We start from the raw sequence: 19936 nt of genomic DNA, 5'->3' as shown, positions 1-19936 counted from the left end.
CAAAATTAAAATCTCATCCCTACCCTCAGAAAGATTCCTGGATAAAACCAAAGCAATTCTTCATGTCAGTTGGTTCTGCTTCTGGGACAAAAGCATAATGGGGACAGGGTTTTTCCTGTCTTCTTTCCTAAGATATGCTATGTTTCATACTGTCAGACAGAGGTGCACTAACATTGTTCCTCTCTATCTTAAGATGAATAAATGCATAATTTATGAGATTACTTAAAATATTGAGATCATTAATATGTGAGCATGCTAACTGCATTCAAAAATGCTTTTAATCTGAGTATAGCACCAATGATAAATATAACATCCAGAGATTTTTATTTGGTAATCAGTTGATTCAACTGACATTCACTACTAGTTATAATTCATCAGTAGCTGTAATTGTGCTGTCAAGAGTTGTTTCAAATAAGTATTTGTATAATGTAAGACACCTATAGAATATAAGACAGAAAAATTAAACTTTTCACAATTATATTAACAATGGTAAAATAAGAAGTAAAGGATGAGTATATTTTCTGAAGTTTTCAAATTAGCAAAATATGCATATGTGCTTAGACAAATGTACTTATTTACTTTTCTCTTATGTCATTATTAAACATCTGACAGTACTTTAGAGAAACATTTTAGATATGTTTTGTCATTACATCATTATTCACTAGAAAATGTATTTTCTAGAATAATTATATAGACTACTTTCAAGGCCAAGATTTTGTTTTATATAAATATGAAGATGAGAAGTTGTCCAAACATAATTCTCCACATGAGAAAAGTATACCTGCAGACATTCATGTATTCATTTTTCATGAACCAATATCACAATTACAGTATAGTCTATACTTTGTGATATACTAGATCTTTTGCTACATATGTGTGTGTGTTTCTGTGTGTAATTGCTACATATGTGTATGTATGTACATAAATACATGTATTTATGGGAATATTTGGTCAAAGGAAGCAAGTATAGTTGATTGAATGTTGTGTAAAATGTAACATTAAGTAGTGAAGCAAGGAACAATACTTCATGGGGAAGGTGGATCATGACCAGGTGCAGAAACAATTATTGAGCTTAATTAACCAAAAAGAAGAGACATTAAGCTGTTTATAATTTATCTCAAAAATAATTTGGTTTCTCACAGATGTTGTTTCTTCAGTGGATATTATCACTGTCACTCATTAAAAACCATGGTGCTCAATCCATAAACCACAGTGAAATTGGAAAGAAGGTGTTAACCATGGAAACAAAGCAATTGCTTTGTATTTTTTTTCCTTTTAGATTATTTTTGAAAGAAAATGGAAGGAGAGAGGGCTCTAAGTTAATTAAATTTTATTTATACTTCATATTTGCATTAATATAAAATTAACAGATTTCATGTACTTCAACTAGCTAGTTTTTTTTTAACACAAAAGATTCATTTAATTTTTAAAAAGGCAAATGGACAGAATAAAGAAGACAGACAGAGAGAGTTCATCCATATGCTGGTTCCCTACCCAAATTGCCATGGCAGCTATAGTTGGGCCAATCTAACACAAGGTACCAGAACTCCATCTGAATTTGCTGAGGCCCAAGAACTATGCTCATTTTCAGTTGCCTTCCTGGGAGCATTAGCAGGAAGCTAGATCACAATATTTGATGCCAGTGCCAGAGCAGCAGCTTGCTGTACCACAATTTCTGCTCAAATTGATTAATTTGGAAGGACAGATGCAGAGAATTCCCATTTATTGAAACCCTCCCCAAAATCCAGAAAATCCAGAAAGCTAGAGAGGAAAGCTTGGTCCAGTTCTCTTACAATTACTTCAGCCACTACAGCTACCACCCAGGATCTGCATTAGGAGAAAGCTGATCAGGAGCCAGAACTGGAAATGGAATTTAGGTACTCTCGTGTGGAATGTAGGCATATTAACCAGTTGGCTCAATGGCCATATCAATATTTTCAAAGGCTAATACAGATCTACATAGTAAAACTTTCCTGGCCTTTCTTAGAATAAGAATTCTATGGTTGTCAAAAATGGAAATCTTTAGTTAACAGAATATATCTTTACTTCTCCTAAATATAGCAAATTTTAATTACAAAAGATCTCATATCATTATGATCCTAAGGACCATCTTCCAAAAATGGTAACCTAGTTCTCTCTCTCTTTTTCTTTTTCTTTTCTTTTCTTTTTTCTTTTTTTTTTTTTTTTTTTTGCATTCTGCAGTCTAGGAAGTACTATATTATAAAGATTATTTTCATCAGAGTAGTTTTAAATGACATATTTAGTTGAACCTGCCTAATGTTCCCTTCCATATATTGCCACAGAAAGCACAACCTGGATACTACCTTTGACCATGTTCACATTCTACAATATTAAAGTACATTTGCATTATGATTTCTGTAAGTTAGGAATCTTGAGTCAAATTTCCCAAAAAGTGATCTACAGTTACTAAATCATTTATGAGTTGCTTTTAATAATAGTTTAACTCTTTCAAAGGCTAGGAGAGTGTGGCCTTAAAACTTAGCTATTAAAGATAATAGGGACTCTGAAGCCATTAACATTTCCATGTACTGTTCTTTCATCTTAAAAGCTTTATGTTACTGAGGTTTTGCTGTATGTTATGTCTTCACATTAGTTTTCATAAACATAGAACATTCATAATGTCTCCCCAAATAATTGCATACAACTTGCTAGATATTTGCTCTTGCAACTTTAGAGTAGTTCAGTTAGCCACGTGGCATGTGGCAATGATTTATTTAAAGGGAAACATATCCACTGCCTGATCACATGGTGAACTCAGAATGCGTTTCCGTCGAGAGTCTATCAGATTCTGGACAATGCCATTTGAAGAAATTTCCATTTCATTTACAATTCTTTGGCAAGTGTTGAATTCATTTATGCAGTTCAGGAAAGAGAAAGAGATCCATCATTTTTTTTAGTAAAGTCAGAAGAAAATTACATAAGCCAGATAAAAATATAGCTCAAAGTTGAAATATAGTGACTGTGACTAATGTTAATTTGCTGCTCTTCCTTTCTAAAATTACAGAAACATGGACAGTACTTAGAAACAACTGGTAATTATGTTCTTTGCCCTCTGAAAATTTCCATCTGGATAGGAGAAAATGACATTGATTCTATGCATCTTAATTAATTTAATCATTAGGAGGTGTCAGCATACCAAACTTACAAAACTATTTTTTGGTTTGGCTTAAATCTTAATATATTAAATATTTTCATATATTTATATGTATTACAAGTTAATCAGTATTACTTCATCAGTTAATCAGTATAATCCATCCTTTCTAAATCACCGATCTTAAATGCTAACTTTTTTATCTAAATTGAATTAGCAATTACATTGTGGTAAATAGCAGGACTTTAACTATATTAACTTAATAGTACCTAATTATCAGTAACATCAATAGAGTCAAATGTAATCACTATCACTTTTTCACAGTATGACAGAATGTTTTCACTTAATTGAATAAAAGGAAAGGAAAATTATATATTTGAAATGGGATTTTGTTTTCAGAAACTAAATGCAACCAGCTCATCTGAAGGAAGCACAGTTGATGTTGCTCCACCCCGAGAAGGTGAACAAGCTGAAATGGAACCTGAGGAAGACCTTAAACCAGAAGCTTGTTTCACTGAAGGTAAACTAGCTCAGATATGGTTCAACACAGCACTCACTGTTCTCACACCTGAACGTACAAGGGTACTTCAGAAAGTCCATGAGAAGAAACATTGAAAAGATACTTCTGTTTTGTTGTGAAAAAGTTGAAATCTATGCAGTTATTTTTTCATTGTATACATTTTTTCACAAATAGCTAAAGTACCCCCATAACTCATTTGAAGGAAAGTTAGAAGGAATGGTAAAAGAATATTTATTTACCTTGCTTTTCTGCTTTGATTCCAAAGAGTTTATATATGTTACTGGATTATACTGAAACATTGACTATGCCTGGAGGAATAATATAATGTACCGTGTCCTTTTCACTCCCTCTCCAGAATGTGAGAAATCTGATCCTGTGAGATAAATAGCCTCTGGAATTTCATGACATTCATTGACAACTAAATTTCTTCATTTTGATGGTGTGATATGATTTATAGGTGCTGCAATCAATATATCCCATTCCACACAGTTTCAACTGTTAACACTTTTCACTGTGGCCTGAGCTGATTTGAGACGTAGCCACATTGTAGAGCCTTGGCAGAGAAAGCAAAAACTGTTCTCACATCAGCAAGTGCAGTGTTTTGCCCACAAACCATGAAGGATTTATAGATTCAATGTGATTGAAAGAGTGGATTGAAGTTAGAAATAATATGAAAGTTAAGATTTGGTGGTCAAAGAAATAAGAGATAATGACCAGTGAGTCATTTCTATGAGTAAGAGGAACACCAACACTCTAAATAAAGTAGCTTGGAAAAATTGAAAGTGGCTGATACCTGAAAAGACAACAGGATTTTTCTGTCATGAAAACAATTTAGCAAAACACTGAAGGATGAAATGAAAGTATGAAAAAAGCAATTTGGAGCAAGTATTTTGTTTCCTACCTAAGAGAGATGCTTGGAACCTGTTTCTGTAAGGATTTTTGAGACAAAGAGATCTTGATTGGTATTGAAGAATGAATTCATTTTTACCAAAGCAAACCAGATTAAACTAAAGTTCCTTTAGTTCTGAGTAGCTTGAGGAATATATAAGTCAGAAGTGTTCATTGTACAGGATGGAGGCTGAAGATAACTAGAGAATGAAATAGTCTATAAAGTGATGAACTAAGACTGGACACAAGAGGGAGCAAGGAAGTTTAACTTTTCTTTCACTTGTTTAAAGATCTTTTTTTCTGCTTGTTCATATTTAATCTTGTCTTTTAGGATGTATTAAAAAATTTCCATTCTGTCAAGTAAGTACAGAAGAAGGGAAGGGGAAGATCTGGTGGAATCTTCGCAAAACTTGCTACAGTATTGTTGAACACAACTGGTTTGAGACATTCATTGTCTTCATGATCCTTCTCAGTAGTGGTGCTTTGGTGAGTAGAATGTGCGTTAGCAAGAACCAGTTTCTAGTGAAATATCTCAGTCTACAAAAGCCCCAACAGCATAAGCCAAGTTTGGAAATCAAAACAGGAGGCATATCTGCATCCCTGTACCCAGGGATGAACTTTGCAAAATCCTGTTCAGAACAAATCAGAACCATGAGACTGACAGATGGGTTCTCTCATTTGGTGTTTATCTAACAGATGTTTTCCTTGCTAAGAAACCCAGAGACGTTCTGTAACTACATTACCTTTCCTGTCAAACATTAGCCAGTGTTCCCTAATATATCAATATTTATAGATTTAAAGTGTATCCTTTTTTATGTATAATCAACTACTCTTTCTAAATAAGCCAAGCAATTCAGGAAGTCATACAAAGTAATAACAGAATAGTCCAATTCTCTCCCTCAGTCAGTGAATGTCTAATTACTTTCTCAGTTGATAATATTTTACTAAAATTGTGCCTTTGCAACAGTAATTGAGATAGAGACTAGCAGTGAGAATTAGAGGACAGAACTTACTGAACAATAAAGACATTCCCATTTTCCCATCAGCATGCCTTCAGTTTGTTTCAGTTTAGATATTTTCTGTTGTTTGATGCTTAGTGGATATTACCCAATATTTGCCAAGTCACTTACTTCCTTTACAGTACTATCTCTTCAAATGTTCAAGGGAGAGAAGCCATTCCGGTAAAAACAATTTTTCTTGATTTACAGGCTTTTGAAGATATATACATTGAACAGCGAAAAACTATCAAAACCATGCTAGAATATGCTGACAAGGTCTTCACTTATATATTCATTTTGGAAATGCTTCTCAAATGGGTGGCTTATGGATTTCAAACATATTTCACTAATGCCTGGTGCTGGCTAGATTTCTTGATAGTTGATGTAAGTATCTTCAATAATTTTTAAGAAACTGTTTTTAAGAGACAAGACTGACCTTTCATCTATTTTCTGTAATTAAAACCTTGACTTCTGTAATTAAAACCTTTTATTAATGTTCACATAATTAAGCAGTTATTCTTTAAAAAAAATACAATAAAGGTGGTCATTTAACTCAGGAGTTGACACTGCTTATGGGACAGTGTTGTGACACAACTGTGTTGAACTGCTGCCTGCAACCTGGCATCCCATATGGGTGACGGTTCGAGTCCCAAATGCTCCCCCTTCTGATCCAAATCCCTACTGATGTACGGTGAAAGCCACAGATGATGGCCAATGTCCCTGGGCTCCTGTAACCTGTTGGGATATGCAGGGAAAGCTCCTAGCTCATGGCTTCAGTGTGATGCAGCTCTGACTTTTGCAGCTATTAGGGAGTAAACCACCAGATGGAGAATGTCCCTATCTCTCCCTCTTTCTCTTTCTCCGCCTTTCAAATAAATAAAATAAATCCTTAATAAACAAGACACTGCTTAGGATGCCCACATCCATGAGAGTGCCTAGCTTTGCATCCTTGCTCTACTTCAAATTTGAACTTCCTGCTACTGTGCACTCCAAATTGTAGCGGTTGAAGGCTGAAGTCCTTGCATCCCTGCCATCATATAGGAAAGGCAAACTGAAGTCCATGTTCTAAGCTTTGGCTTACCCCAGGTCCAGCAATGCCCTGTAGTTAGAGAATGAACCAGTGATGGAAGATTTCTCTCTTCATCTCTCTATCATTCGAATAAACAACAATAGTAAAACAAAAGCTTAATTAAAAATTTTAAACCAAAGGAAAGTAGTAGAAGTCACCTAAAACTGTGGACATGGGTGTGAGCTTTTCTAAGCTATTCTGAAAACTAAGGATCTCAAAGTAAGGAATAGCTAAACATCATTTCATAAGCTGTTAATTAAAGCAAACTTCAAAAGATAAATCAAGACAAAATTGGGACTACAAATTATGCAAATTACATTTGAAGCTCTTATAGCGTACATATGACTGGATAATGTTAATTTAACCTAATGGCTGTATTCATCATCCACATATTCACAGAGATAACAAAAAGCATGTTAAATCAGAAGTTAGATAATTCTGTAGCTAATCTGATATCCTACATGTAAAGCTGTAGGTCTCAATTTGATTAGTCAGGTCGAGTAGTCCTGGGAATATTGTGAATTATGAAACTCAATGGTGTCATACTTTTTAAATTATAAATGATGGAGAGGCATTGGTAAAACATGACAGTTAACTGGTTCTTTGTAGTCTTTGAGAGTCTGTTACACAAGGATTCACAGGCAAAGAAAGAAAGAAAGGAAGGAAGGAAGGAAGGAAGGAAGGAAGAAAGAAAGAAAGAAAGAAAAGAAACAAAGTGCTTTAGGCACTATCTTCAACAGCTTCTTACCAACTATAAAGTGCTATGTTTTTTTAGCTCACGCATTTGCCAATATAAACCAATAATGTTTCAATATCTGCAATCATTCTTTTTTTTAGTCATTGTGGCTAGTTTGGATCTTTCCCAATTCTGCTCCTGTCTTCCTCCCTGCACTTGTTTATAATTAGATAACCAAAATATATTTAACCCTTTGAGTTGCTAAAAAATTTGTTTCTAGTTGCTTTTAAAGGATCATAAATGACCTCCAGTTTCCATGACTGACCTCCCCAGAGTAATAGAAAGATTCTTAATTATCTCCTGAAAAACTACCCACAAAAGGAAATTTAATTTCTTTCATTCTGCAGTGGAATTGGGTCATAGGCAGTATCCAGATTGTACTTCTAGACATTAGGAAATGGAAAACCCAGTTTAAAACAGTATTGTGAGATGGTAAAAATCGTCAATTATAACTTACACCAATGCTCAAACTTTCTGATTCTCGATTCAGTTCTGCTACACCCATGCATATATTAGTTGTCTAAAGTATCCAGTATCAATAAATTGGGTTTATTGGGCAAATATATGAGGATCTTCAAAAAAGTTCATAGAAAATGCATACTAGGCAACCCTGATACATAGGTTTGGAAAAAAGGTTTACAGACAAATTAGCTTATTTTTAAATTCCATTTTCTGGGTGTATTCAATAGAATTCCATCCCCCACCGTAACCACCACCACCCTCTACATACATGCAGATGCTCATGAAATCTTCAGAAAGTTCATACATGGAAAATGTACACCACAAGGAAAATGTATGCATGGATTTCACAACTTTTGTGTACTGAAGAATATCTTTTTCAAAACATTGTTTATGTGAAAGATAGACAGAGAAAGGGAGAGATGGAGAGTTAGGTCTTCATCTGCTCATTCGTTCTGTAAATGGCTGCATCAGCAAGGGTTAGGCCAGACTTATACCAGGAGTCCCGAACCCCACTCAACATCCCACGAGTGCAGTAGGAATCCAAGCACGAGGAATGCTGCTGTTTTCCCAGGATTATCAGCTGCAAGCTGAATCAGAAACAGCAGAGCCAGAACCTGAGCCAGCTGTTCTATAGGAATGCTGTTGGTGCAAAGAGCAGCTTACCTCTCTGTACACAACGCCCATCCCAGTGAACTTATTTTCTAATTTTGCTTTTCTGCTCACTTTTGAAATATTCTCTTATATACATACTTGGAAGATAGGAGGGCATTGTATTAAGCCTTAAAAGCTCCATTTTTCCAGAAATTATGACACATCAAATGCAGTCAACAAGTCTTTTTTGTTCAAAAGCACTTCAACATGTATGAAATACACTTAAAAGTAACAAATCTTATTAAGAATATTTTGACATATATTTACTACACTGTAACTCATGAATTTCCATATAATTTTCACATATGGGAAACATGATTATGTGCACAAATTTCTTAAGAGTAAAAGGCCTTTTCATGTTTGTGTCCTCAGAGACCTAACATAAACATGTAAGTATCTATTGAATAATGTTTAAGCAAATGAATAAAAGAGTAGCACCTCAAAAATTTTCCCAGTGAATGAGCCAAAATTAGCAGATTGGACCTGATTATTTAAAGCAGTCTACCTCTGTGGAAGTTATTTTATCTACAATGGGTCAATTTCCTAGCTAAACCACATGAATTAGTATAATATTAGAAACGTCTTGTTCTCAGACCACTTAATCTACCAAACCAGATAAACATAAAGTTAAAGCAATTTTTGAAAGTATGAGTGAATATACTCTAAAGGATCTCAGACCCATATAATGTATTTCCGTAACAAAACTTAATTAGCTACTGAAATGTAAAAAAATAAATAAATAAAAATGACATATTCTTTTAAAATGTAAATTTTGAAAAAATTAATTCCTTGAAAAATGTATCTGTAAAAAAAGTTTTATTTGGTCAAATTTGTTTCTAAAAGTAAAAAATAATCGGTGGTATTGGACAATAGCAAGATAGGCACAGGCTGGTTACAAGAGAAATGCAGTAGATTTGCAATGCTTGTTAGACTTCAGGTGGCGATACTGAATTTTATACATGGTTAAAGCTTGAGGGAGAGGTAGAGATGCTGGACCATTAAGGTAGAGATAGCAGTTGAAGCTATGAACATATTTTAGCTAACCTAGACAGAAAATGAGAATTCACAGTGGAATCCAGAACAAAAATATGGGGATATTTCAATATTTGGAAGTTGGGCAAAAGAGAGAAAGTGCATTAAACTAGTAAGTGGTAGTTAAAAGGAAAAGGGAGTTAAACAGAAAATACATGGCATTAGTGAAGTACAGATAAGATTGGTGTTTCTTAACAAAATGATGAATAATGAATTTTGACAAAGATTTCAGGAAGATCAAAACACATAAGCACAGAAAATTAACACTTGGGTTTGGTAAAATAGAAGTCATGGGTGTTGTGCATAAGAGATGTCTCATGGAGATGATGGTGGTCCAGTGCTAATGGAACAGACTTAGGCTAGAAGGGCGATAAAGAAATGGAGACAGCAAATGGTAACAGTTTATGCTCACATCAAGGAATATAGCTTAACCTATGCCCTGTCAGAATACTAAACTGAATGGACTACCTTTTCTGATTCTGTATAATTCTTTCCTCCCTATCTGAAGGCCAAGAAGATACCACCTTCATATACAACACAAAAAATATTACTATTGTGTGTTGAAACTGTATTGCAGGTACTGCTGTTACAATAATATACAATCTATAAATATTTTTAATGAAAGCAAGAACCTCAGAGGTTCTTGTAGATTCTTACATAAATATCATCCTTCAGAAATAATTCATTCTGCTCAAAATTTTAAAGAACTGAACTCATTTTTAGTATTAAGAAGAAGAAATTTCTCATATGAGGCTTACAAATATTATAACTATTTCTGCTGTAAATTATTACTGTGTAACATTCTTTCAAAGATGGATTTTTGGCACATGGAATCTTAGTTTCTAATTTTACATGCCCTCATTTTCATTCCACTCTTAGTCTGATGATCATAACTATAAATCCAAACTGATGTCATCTTCAACCTCTTTCTCTTCTTATAACCAGTCAGTCAGCAAATTCTCCATCTTACCAACTAATAGATGAGTTGTAAGTCTGATTTGTTTCCTTTCATGACCACAGCACCCAGTAATTATGTCCAGTCATAACCTCATTGAAACGCTCCTATCAGAACATCTGCGTGGCCACTAACCTTTCTTAAAGCCTTCCAGTGAAACATAACTTACTAGCAGGATTCTAAAAGGGAAAACATAGGCAAATCAGGGTTATCATTTGTGATACCAACAACACGTATCTTTTTTCAAGCCTTAGTCTGCTTTAGAATTTGATGTGTTATATATCCCCTATCAAGCTATAAACTGTTCTAGGACTTCGATGTGTTTTATTCAATGTAATACCTACTGCAAACTGTGAGGCATGTAGTATTATTATTTCAATATTTTCTATGAGGAAATCAAGGCATAGAATAATCACTTAGCTGTCAAGTAACAATATGATATGCACTCATTATATTAATTTCAAAGAAATCAAAACTGAAACTATACTCATAATTACCAAACCCATAAACAGAAGTAATCATGCTCAATATCAATCAAATCAGTACCTAACATACTTTTTTCAGGAGTGTGCTTGATTAAAGATGATGAATCCATTAACAAAGATGCTGTGGCTTCTTTTTGAGCACACATAATATATAGTGTTTCTTCATCTTGAATTAACCTCTGAATTAATTCCAAAGGAGGTAAACTTAGCTCAAACTGACCCAAAGCCCTCATTTTAAAACAAATTAATTTTTAAAAATGTGTTTGGAATGTTTAATTGAAATTCCTAATGGGGCCCATGAATTTCATGGGCTATACAATACTGGCCGGTGAGGCACCCACCAGATTTCCCAGAGGTGAATTCCTGGATCTTTTACTTGCATGAGCAACACCTCGGTGTCCACATGTTGGCTTTTACATATATTATAAGCATCATGTGTTTTAAAATCATACGCACAAAGTCTAAGATTGATAAACTGAGAGCCTAAAAAGAAAAAAAAAAAAGATGTCCAAGGCAAAGAGGCCAACTGGGCTACAAAATCCCCTTCTAAAAGTATGAACCTCATGTCTGACTGATTTTGCCTAGGAGCCCTTCATTACTTCTGCTGGAATCCTTTACTTCATTCCTCCTGTGTGCCAAATTCTTTCACCTCAAGCTCAAGTATCCCCATACAAGAATCCTCTTCAGCAACAATCTTTTGCCACGTCTGCCATGACTTCCATGTATGTGTCTTCTCTAGGCATTGCCTACCACACAGGAAAAAGAAAAGCTAATGTCAAGTGATAGTGGAGAGCTGTTCAACCAGAAATCCAGTGTTCCAGATATCTTTGCCCAAACATCTACTGTTAATCCACATGCTGTTTAACTTTTGGTATCATTAATAGGAAAACCTCAGTTGCTTGATATATTGATGAGGCTTTTGTGGTCTGACAGAAACACCAACCACAAATGGGTTGTTTGTTTTTAAGTTCTGCCCTCTGTAGCCAATACAGATTTTTCTCTGTGAAGTAAACTATAAGCTGGGAATATGAATATTATTCAGCTCTTTTACAAAATTGCAGAAGGATGAGTGAAGGGACTCAAAAAGTTCCCAGGTTTCCTATATACAGATTTCAATTGTTTACAATTAGTATATTGGGCTGCTTAGTTAATTTTCTTCTACCTAATGTTTTGTAAAAATTTTTTCTGTATTAATAAAATCTAATATTTTGTCACAGGAGATACAATATATATTTCTTAGGCCTTTAGGATTGTTTGTTTGTTTGTTTGTTTTGACATGTAGAAGCTGTTTATGCCCATTTCATCAGATTTATCAGTTGGTTTTCTTCATTCTTGGTTTTCTCATGCCTATGAAGACCCTCCTACTTCAATATTATTTTAAAAAATTCTTGGAGATGGATATTTAGTCTAACAGTTTAAAAGTCTGCCTCCCATTTTATGGTGCTTAGTTCAACTCCCAGCTCTTGTTTCTGACTCCGGCTTCCTGCTAAGGCAGACTCAAGGGGCATCAGGTGATGGTCCAAGTCACTGGTCCCTACCTGCCATAGAGGAGCTTGGACCCTAACTTCAGCTCCAGCCCAGCCCTAGCTGTCACAGGAGCTTTGAGAGTCAACCAGCAGATAGGAGAGCCAGTCTTGTCTGACTGCTTTTCAAACAGGAGTGTGTGTGTGTGTGTGTGTGTGTGTGTGTGTGTGTGTTGTCTTTTTGCAGCTTTGTCGTTTGGGAGTTATGTCTCTTTATCTTTTATTTTTTTCTTTCATATTGAATTTCTTTGCTATCTGAAATGTAATTTTGCTTAAGAGGTAAGTTTCCAATATTTTCTGCCAAATATTCTGATTTAGAAAACACTAAGTTTGATTTTTCTTCTTTCCAATGTGCTAAATATCACATTGTGGAATTTAATGTGGGATTTAATTTAGTGTTTATCTTCAAACTTTAAATATGCTACAAAATGTTAAGCTTCTTGCATGGAGCTACCCTTTTCATAACAGATATTCATTTTTTAATCACCTTAAAGATCAAATTAAGTTTTTCAGATTCATTAACCCAGGGGAATGAATTTGTATACTATACAAAATGATATTTTGACTCAAGTCAAATGTAAACTAGGCACATATTTGTATGATTGGTTAGAATGGTGGTTTTATGGAAAAAAATAATCATTTGAACTTATATGATAAAAACAATCTGTCATTACTACTCTCAAAATTCCAAACATCTTTGTTTTTCTAACAAATCAAATATTTTGCAGTTTCCAGTTGAGCTTTTTCAATCATCACAATGTCAGGCAGTTTTTGATCAACTCTACTTCAGAACTTGAAGAAAATCCAAGGCACACGCAGGCCTTTGATCCTGTCATGGACACAGCAGCCGTTTGAGTCTCTGTGCCATGAAGCTCATGAGTAGTGCAGGTTCACTGTTGGTCAACCTTTCTATAAAACCCATTTTTACCCCTGTGAAGGGTGGTTTTATGCAATCAGATCTCTCAGCCTTGAAACCCCCAGCTTTCTGTCCTTCAAGCACTGGTTATAGATATTATCTTTCATGTCCTTTCAAAACAGTTTTCTTAAGAGGCATGGGAAATTTCATCCACTTGCCTTTAAGAGACTTTAGACTTTAAGGATTTCAATGAGAAAGGAAAAGTCTTCAGAGAGTAATTCCAGAAGTATCAAGGAATGCTTAGTGCCTCCTGAAGCAAAGGAGCCTGAAAGATGGAAGCCTGTGTTCTCTAATGACATTTTCAATCTTTCCAGGCTTCTATAGCAGCAAAGCCAAGACAGAAACGAATAGTTCCATAAATTATCCTGCCAGAAATCAAGTTTCAACTCTCAAGTCATGTATTATTTGATTCAACTCTGTGAAACATCCTAATTTAAACAATGAGGGTGCAGAACTCCATTTCACTTTGTAACTTAGGTTCCAATTTTGGTGTCACCTTCGAAACCTTATGTTCTTGGGAAGACCAATGATTTCATTTTACTTCATGAAGTTGTTTGGTGGATTCATTTTCAACAAATCACTTGCAAATCCTCTTTCACACACAAAAAATTAATCTATAATGCTTATAAGCCATCCCATTGATATAATAAGTAAATCTTATTCTATGCATTAGGGAAAGCACTAATTTTCTTCCTTGCAAGTCTTGACTGGGAGGGCATTTCTTCAGTTTAGATGAAGGAAAAAATATTTATAGTGGAAGCAAAGCTTATGATACTGCTTTTTTAAGATCAAATCACTGGAGCTCATGTGGATAGCTCCATTTTTGTTAGCCATTCTCTCTGTGCACGTGTCTGCATGTGTATGTGTGTGAGAAGGAGAGAGTGAGAGAGAGAGAGACAGAAAGGAACTCAATTTTTTCATCAATAACAACTCAATACTAACAATTCCTGCTTCTCAGGACTTACATATATAGGTAGGTTATTGTATTGAAAGAAAGTTAAGGTCCGGGTCGTTGGCCCACCTATGAGAACTGTTCCTCCTCAGTAGAAGAGACTGAGCAGTGGATGGCCGACAGTGATGCACATGGAGGATATGGGAGCCCATTGGAGCCTACAGAGGACATCTAGTACCATAGCAGAAGACAACTGCTCCAGCCAAACAATGACAGCAAAATCTGGGCAAATGCAGACTCTAAGTCGACTATGTCCGTCAATGGACATTGGAATGGTTTCTTCATTCTTGGATCATCGAGATCAACATTTCACTACTACCAAAACTGCCTAGGCAGAACACTTGGAGCATGAGCCACAGAAGTACCCTGGGTTGATATTGGGTGGCAGATCTCCATCCCCGGCTACTGGGATGGCTGGGAGGCTGGGTATGGCTTCTCCCCTTATCTTCTCCTTTCCCCAGAAACCGGAAGAAGAAACAGAAAATTTGGAAACAACAATCACACCCACTTTTTCCTGTCCCTTGTTCTTTTCCATCATGATAAACAATATAAACATAATCAAAAATAAATTTTAAAAGAAAACTAAATTAAATGAGGTCTGTCCTCTGCAAAAAGATCTGTTCTGCCATCTTTCATATAATTCAGTAAATTTAGCATTTATATAAATGTCAGAATGATGTACAATCCCTCTGAATGTAAGTTACTGTAATATAAATCTTAAATAATTTGAATATTTCCAAATAAAATCTTTCCTTTATTTATTTTAACCAATGTGTTTTGACTGAAGTATCCCCAGATAGTGTTAAGTGAAGAAGTGAATGTTTCATCCCAACCAGTTAAAAAAGTCTTTTTGGCTTGAAAGGAAAAATATCTAACCAATTAGCTCTGTTAAAGGGTAAATACCTCCAAAATGCATATCCAATATGCTACCTGAATTCAGGATAAAACATCAATTCTGACCAATAGTATTCAATAGAGATTGATGAAGACCTGTCTTTTGAACCATAGTATAGACATAGGTTGAAATGTTGTTCATGATGTGAAATATTTGAAAGGGTTTACAAATTTATAGATACAGGTAGGATTCATTCCAGTTTCACTGGTAAGGAAAGAATATGAAATGAAGTTAACAATAAAAAACAATTCCACTAGTTGGAAGATAAAGGTTGCCAAGCTATCTGCAAACATTTACTGATTTCACTTTAAATAATAGATGCTACTTCCTGTCTTTAGCAACAGCTTATTTCCTGTTGCACTAATGATTTTTTTTTAATCTTTTATAGGTTTCATTGGTGAGTTTGGTAGCCACTGCTCTTGGCTATTCAGAACTTGGTGCCATCAAATCACTACGAACGCTAAGAGCTTTAAGACCTCTCAGAGCCTTATCCCGATTTGAAGGCATGAGGGTAAGAATAGAAGCTCTGTAATGACTTATGCCAAAATTGCCTACAGAGAACGATTTACAAATTGAGGAGTGCTATACTCTTCTGTCTTATAGAATTATAGAATCTGAGAGCAGACATTTGGATGTTACTAAGCCTGGCCTCCAGAAGAAGTTGGAATTTGTTTCAGAATGCCCTTAGAAATTACAGCAGAGCTACCACTAGAATTCAGGTGTTCTGATCGCACTGTGGGATTGTTGCCACAACAACCACAAAACCATGGGCTGGCTCGTGTTTTGTTTTTCTCCATTCTTGCCACTCTTTGAAGTGACTATGAACTTCTCACATTCATCCCAGGAAGAAATTCTTCATCTTCTCTATAGATAGTTTGATTCCTCAAAGAGGTTAGGCATTTAGCCTTCTAATCAAGACAGGGTTAAGTCACATCAGATGGTGTCAGTTCCACAGTTAGCTCTGACTGCTGTCTTCAGCTGTCTGCTAATGCAGGATCTGGGTGCCAGTGGTGATGGTTCATGTAATTCTGTCCTTGAAACCCCCATGGAAACCTGGATTGGATTTCCTGTTTCTAGTTTCAGCCTCAGCCCAATCCAATCTGCTTCAGATTTGGGAAATGAAGCAGAGTGTGCAAGTGCTTTCTCTCTTCCTCTCAAATTAAATATTAAAAATATATTTAGTGTAAAACTACTGATTAATGAATAAAAACACACAGTTGTTTGTGTGCTTTACTTCTTCAATTAGTACACACAACTGTTTGGCGTTTCACTTCTTGTGTGTTTCCCTATTGGGAAAACAGTGTTAAACTGAAGTATCTAACAACATCTGTACATTGTAAGCAACTGGAGTAGTCTTAGGATAATTTTCCATGTATTTAGGGCCACTCCTGGGGTTTGTTTTATAGCTCTTTTTAAAGGAATATTCTGAGGTTGAATTTTTCATAGCACTTAGATTTTCCTTTCCAGAGCTCTTACGTAGTAACTATATTATATGTGTAAACATGAAGTAACAGTTATATAGATACACAGCCAGTTCCACACCCTTCTCAATAGTGCTTAGCACAATGCCCAGCTTTGTTTAATCTGGCTTGAAAATGGACATGGATATTGAATTTAGTCTATTCCATGGGGCTTTTATATCAGAGGTGACTTATTTGGGGGCAATAAGCTTCAATACTGGCTACAAAATTGACTCATCAGTGAAAATGAAAGAATCCATCAGCTTTCCCAGAAACATTGTAAGTTAAGAATTACTTGGTCTTTATGTTGTAACTGCATTTAATCACAGCCAATAGTAATAACCCAAGATGATAATTATACAAACTATCAAATAATACTATTTTTTTCAAACCAATCTTGTACCATGATGGATGCTAGTCAGCATTCACCTGTTTTCTTTTTTTTAAGATTTATTATTTATTTTTATTACAAAATCAGTTATACAAAAAGGAGGAGAAACAGAGAGGAAGATCTTCCATCCAATGATTCACTCCCCAAGTGAGCGCAAAGGACGATGCTGCACCAATCCGGAGCCAGGAGCCAGGAGTTTCCTCCAGGTCTCCCACACAGGTGCAGAATCCCAAAGTATTGGGCTGTCCTCGACTGCTTTCCCAGGCCACAAGCAGGGAGCTGGATGGGAAGTGGAGTTGCCGGTATTAGAAGCGGCACCCATATGGGATCCTGGCACCTTCAAGACAAAGATTTTAGCTGCTAGGCCACACTGCTGGGCGCTGCACTCATCTGTTTTCATGGCTTCACATTTTTTTTTTTCACATTAACAGTTTTTTTGTCTGCAGAGAGCAATTTTTTTCTAAGGATTTATTTATTTTTACTGGAAAGGCAGATTTACAGAGAGAAGAGACAAAAAAAAAAAAAAAAAAAAAAAAGATCTTCCATCTGCTAGTCCGCACGCCAAATGGTTACAATGGCCAGAGCTCAGCCAAAGCCAAGAGCCAGATGCTTCTTTCTGGACTCCCACGTGGGTGCAAAGAGCCAAGGCATTGGGCCATCCTCTGCTACTTCCAAGGCCACAAGTAGGGAACTGGATGGGAATGGAGCAGCGAGGACAAGTGCCTATGTGGGATGCCAGCACTTGGAGGTGGAGGATTAGCCAATTGAACCACTGAACCACTTGCTTCAGAGTGCAGTTTTTAAAAATAAAAACTTAAAACTTACAAATTTGTTCCAATCTGAAAAATATTGTTAAGTATTTTCAATTCAGTCACATGAGAAAATTAACATGTCAGCTGTGAAATATGACAAAAGTGTTATGTCATCTGATATGAGGATAAAATAATTCATGGAGGCATGGAGTTCATTTTACACACATTTTAGTAGGGACAAAACTGGTAAACATGATGTATATAATTTCAAGGAAATAGAATGCAATAACAGAATTTTTGTAATTTTGAAATTCAGGTTTGATTTCAGTTTAAAACTTCTTGCTTTCTCAACAAATGTAGAAAGTATTTTTAAAAATAACTCAGTAGTTTTATTTAATATAAATGTTCAACAAAATAGTCAAATGTCAAGTAGATTAGATTCAATATTACTGTTGACATCCTTAGATATTTCAGAATACCTCAACATCTTTGGAATTTAATGAGATGAATGGTGATTAAAGTTGTTCATCAAGATTGGATTGCCTTGTTTTGTAAAGTAGCATGTGTCACAAAGTGAACATTTAAAAGATAACACAGTAACAGCAATGCACTTCTACTCAAACTTCTCATGTTCAAACATCATTCTCACCTCTTTTCTTAATTGAATGTTGCCTTGTTAGATTGCAGTTTCCCTATCTAGGACAAAAAAAAGGAGGGGTCTTTGTGAATTCCTAATCATATTCTTATTCATCACAAAATGTTAACTTTATCTGCGGCCGTAGATTTAAGATATTTTTAATACTCTACACATTGGTAAAGGGCCTGCCCACTTTTCAAGTCACGATCCACTTGTCAACACTCTTGAAAACCAATATGTTTTGCTTCTCCAAGGTTTGTGGCATGAGGGGTTAAGCAACCATCTCTGATAATCCCTGTTCATGTACAGGATTCTCCACTTCCAACTCAGTTTCCTCTTAATGTGCCTGACACATTAATGGCAGAGAATAGCTCAATTTTTAGGACTTCTGCCACCTCATGCGAAATTCAGGGGAAGTCCCTGGTTCCTGGCCTTGGCGTGGCTGGTCAGGTCATGTTCAGCCATTTGGAGGGGAAACCAGCAGATGGAAGATTTTTCTGTGTGTGTCTCCTCTCTTCATAACTCATCTTTCAAATAAATGTTAAATATTTTTAATGTATGTAATAGTGAATGGTGATTAATTCTTCTTTTGATTTCAATGCATCTTCTTTTTTATCTTTCCTGCAACACAAATATTTTCTGACTTCATCTTACTGTATCAGGTTTTGTTTGTTTTCACACCTTGTTATATTTTGCTTTCTTTTTTTTAGCTCCCTGGATCTTTAGTTGTGTTATTCTTTCTTTTTCTGATGAAATATATACTAGAAAACATTAGAAGACACAACTTAGAAGTTCATCTAGATTTTTATTTAGCTCTTTCAAATACATTTTAATACCTAATGAATCTTTGTGTCCTACCTAGTAAGATATATGTGAGTCCAAGCTGACCATTTCCTGTCTGGTTCTAAGCTTTCCTTATTGATCTCTGTCTATCTAATCTAATAATTTGAGGGGGGCGCGGTGTTTTGGAGCGACCTAAATGGTCATTGCAAGAGAGGGTGGGGATCCAAAGCTGGAGCTAAGTAAGGACCAGAGAAAGCTCCCCTCCCGAGTACCGATGGAAGTTTACTGTTCTGTTTCTGCGAACCACTCAGGAACTCCTGGCTGTTGTTCCTGTGACCTTAGATCCTGTGAGGAAGGATCTGGGCATCTTTCCATCTGAAAGGGAGTGGATGACCTCAGAGTTTTTGGCCCACAAAGGCAGTCCAATTCCCAGTGGTCTCCTTGGCAGTTGGGATATATCCCTTGGTGCCCATACTGATAGTCCTAGGTGAGGATTCGGGAGTCTCCCTGTATGTCTTATAGTTTTGCTAATTTCTAATGCTGATTTGAGTCTGTTATCTATAAGTCACCTGTTATATTCTTGATGGGTTACACTTAACGTCTTCCATACACATTCTAAGGAGGTAGAAGATTTTTCTGCTCTCCCACCCCATTATGGAATAACATAGGGTATTTAAAGTATATTAGGTTTTACAGTTCTTTGATGTAGATCATAAGCA

General features: G+C 35.6%; 1 protein-coding gene across 15 annotated transcripts in view; it reads left to right on the top strand.

Annotated features, from left to right (window-relative positions):
• The window catches only part of SCN3A (sodium voltage-gated channel alpha subunit 3), a 76671-nt gene that overhangs the window by 49361 nt on the left and 7374 nt on the right, over positions 1 to 19936 (top strand). For all 15 annotated transcript variants that reach the window (XM_040972059.1, XM_040972060.1, XM_040972061.1 and 12 more), the window contains 4 exons: positions 3512 to 3632; positions 4852 to 5006; positions 5729 to 5902; positions 15583 to 15705. In XM_040972059.1, coding sequence (XP_040827993.1) covers positions 3512 to 3632; positions 4852 to 5006; positions 5729 to 5902; positions 15583 to 15705 — 573 coding nt within the window. The remainder of the gene's footprint in view (positions 1 to 3511; positions 3633 to 4851; positions 5007 to 5728; positions 5903 to 15582; positions 15706 to 19936) is intronic.

This window comes from Ochotona curzoniae, unplaced genomic scaffold, assembly GCF_017591425.1.
Source record: "Ochotona curzoniae isolate NIBS_2020 unplaced genomic scaffold, NIBS_Ocur_1.0 contig_2210, whole genome shotgun sequence".
NCBI lineage: Eukaryota > Metazoa > Chordata > Mammalia > Lagomorpha > Ochotonidae > Ochotona > Ochotona curzoniae.
This window is presented reverse-complemented; position numbering and strand designations above follow the sequence as displayed.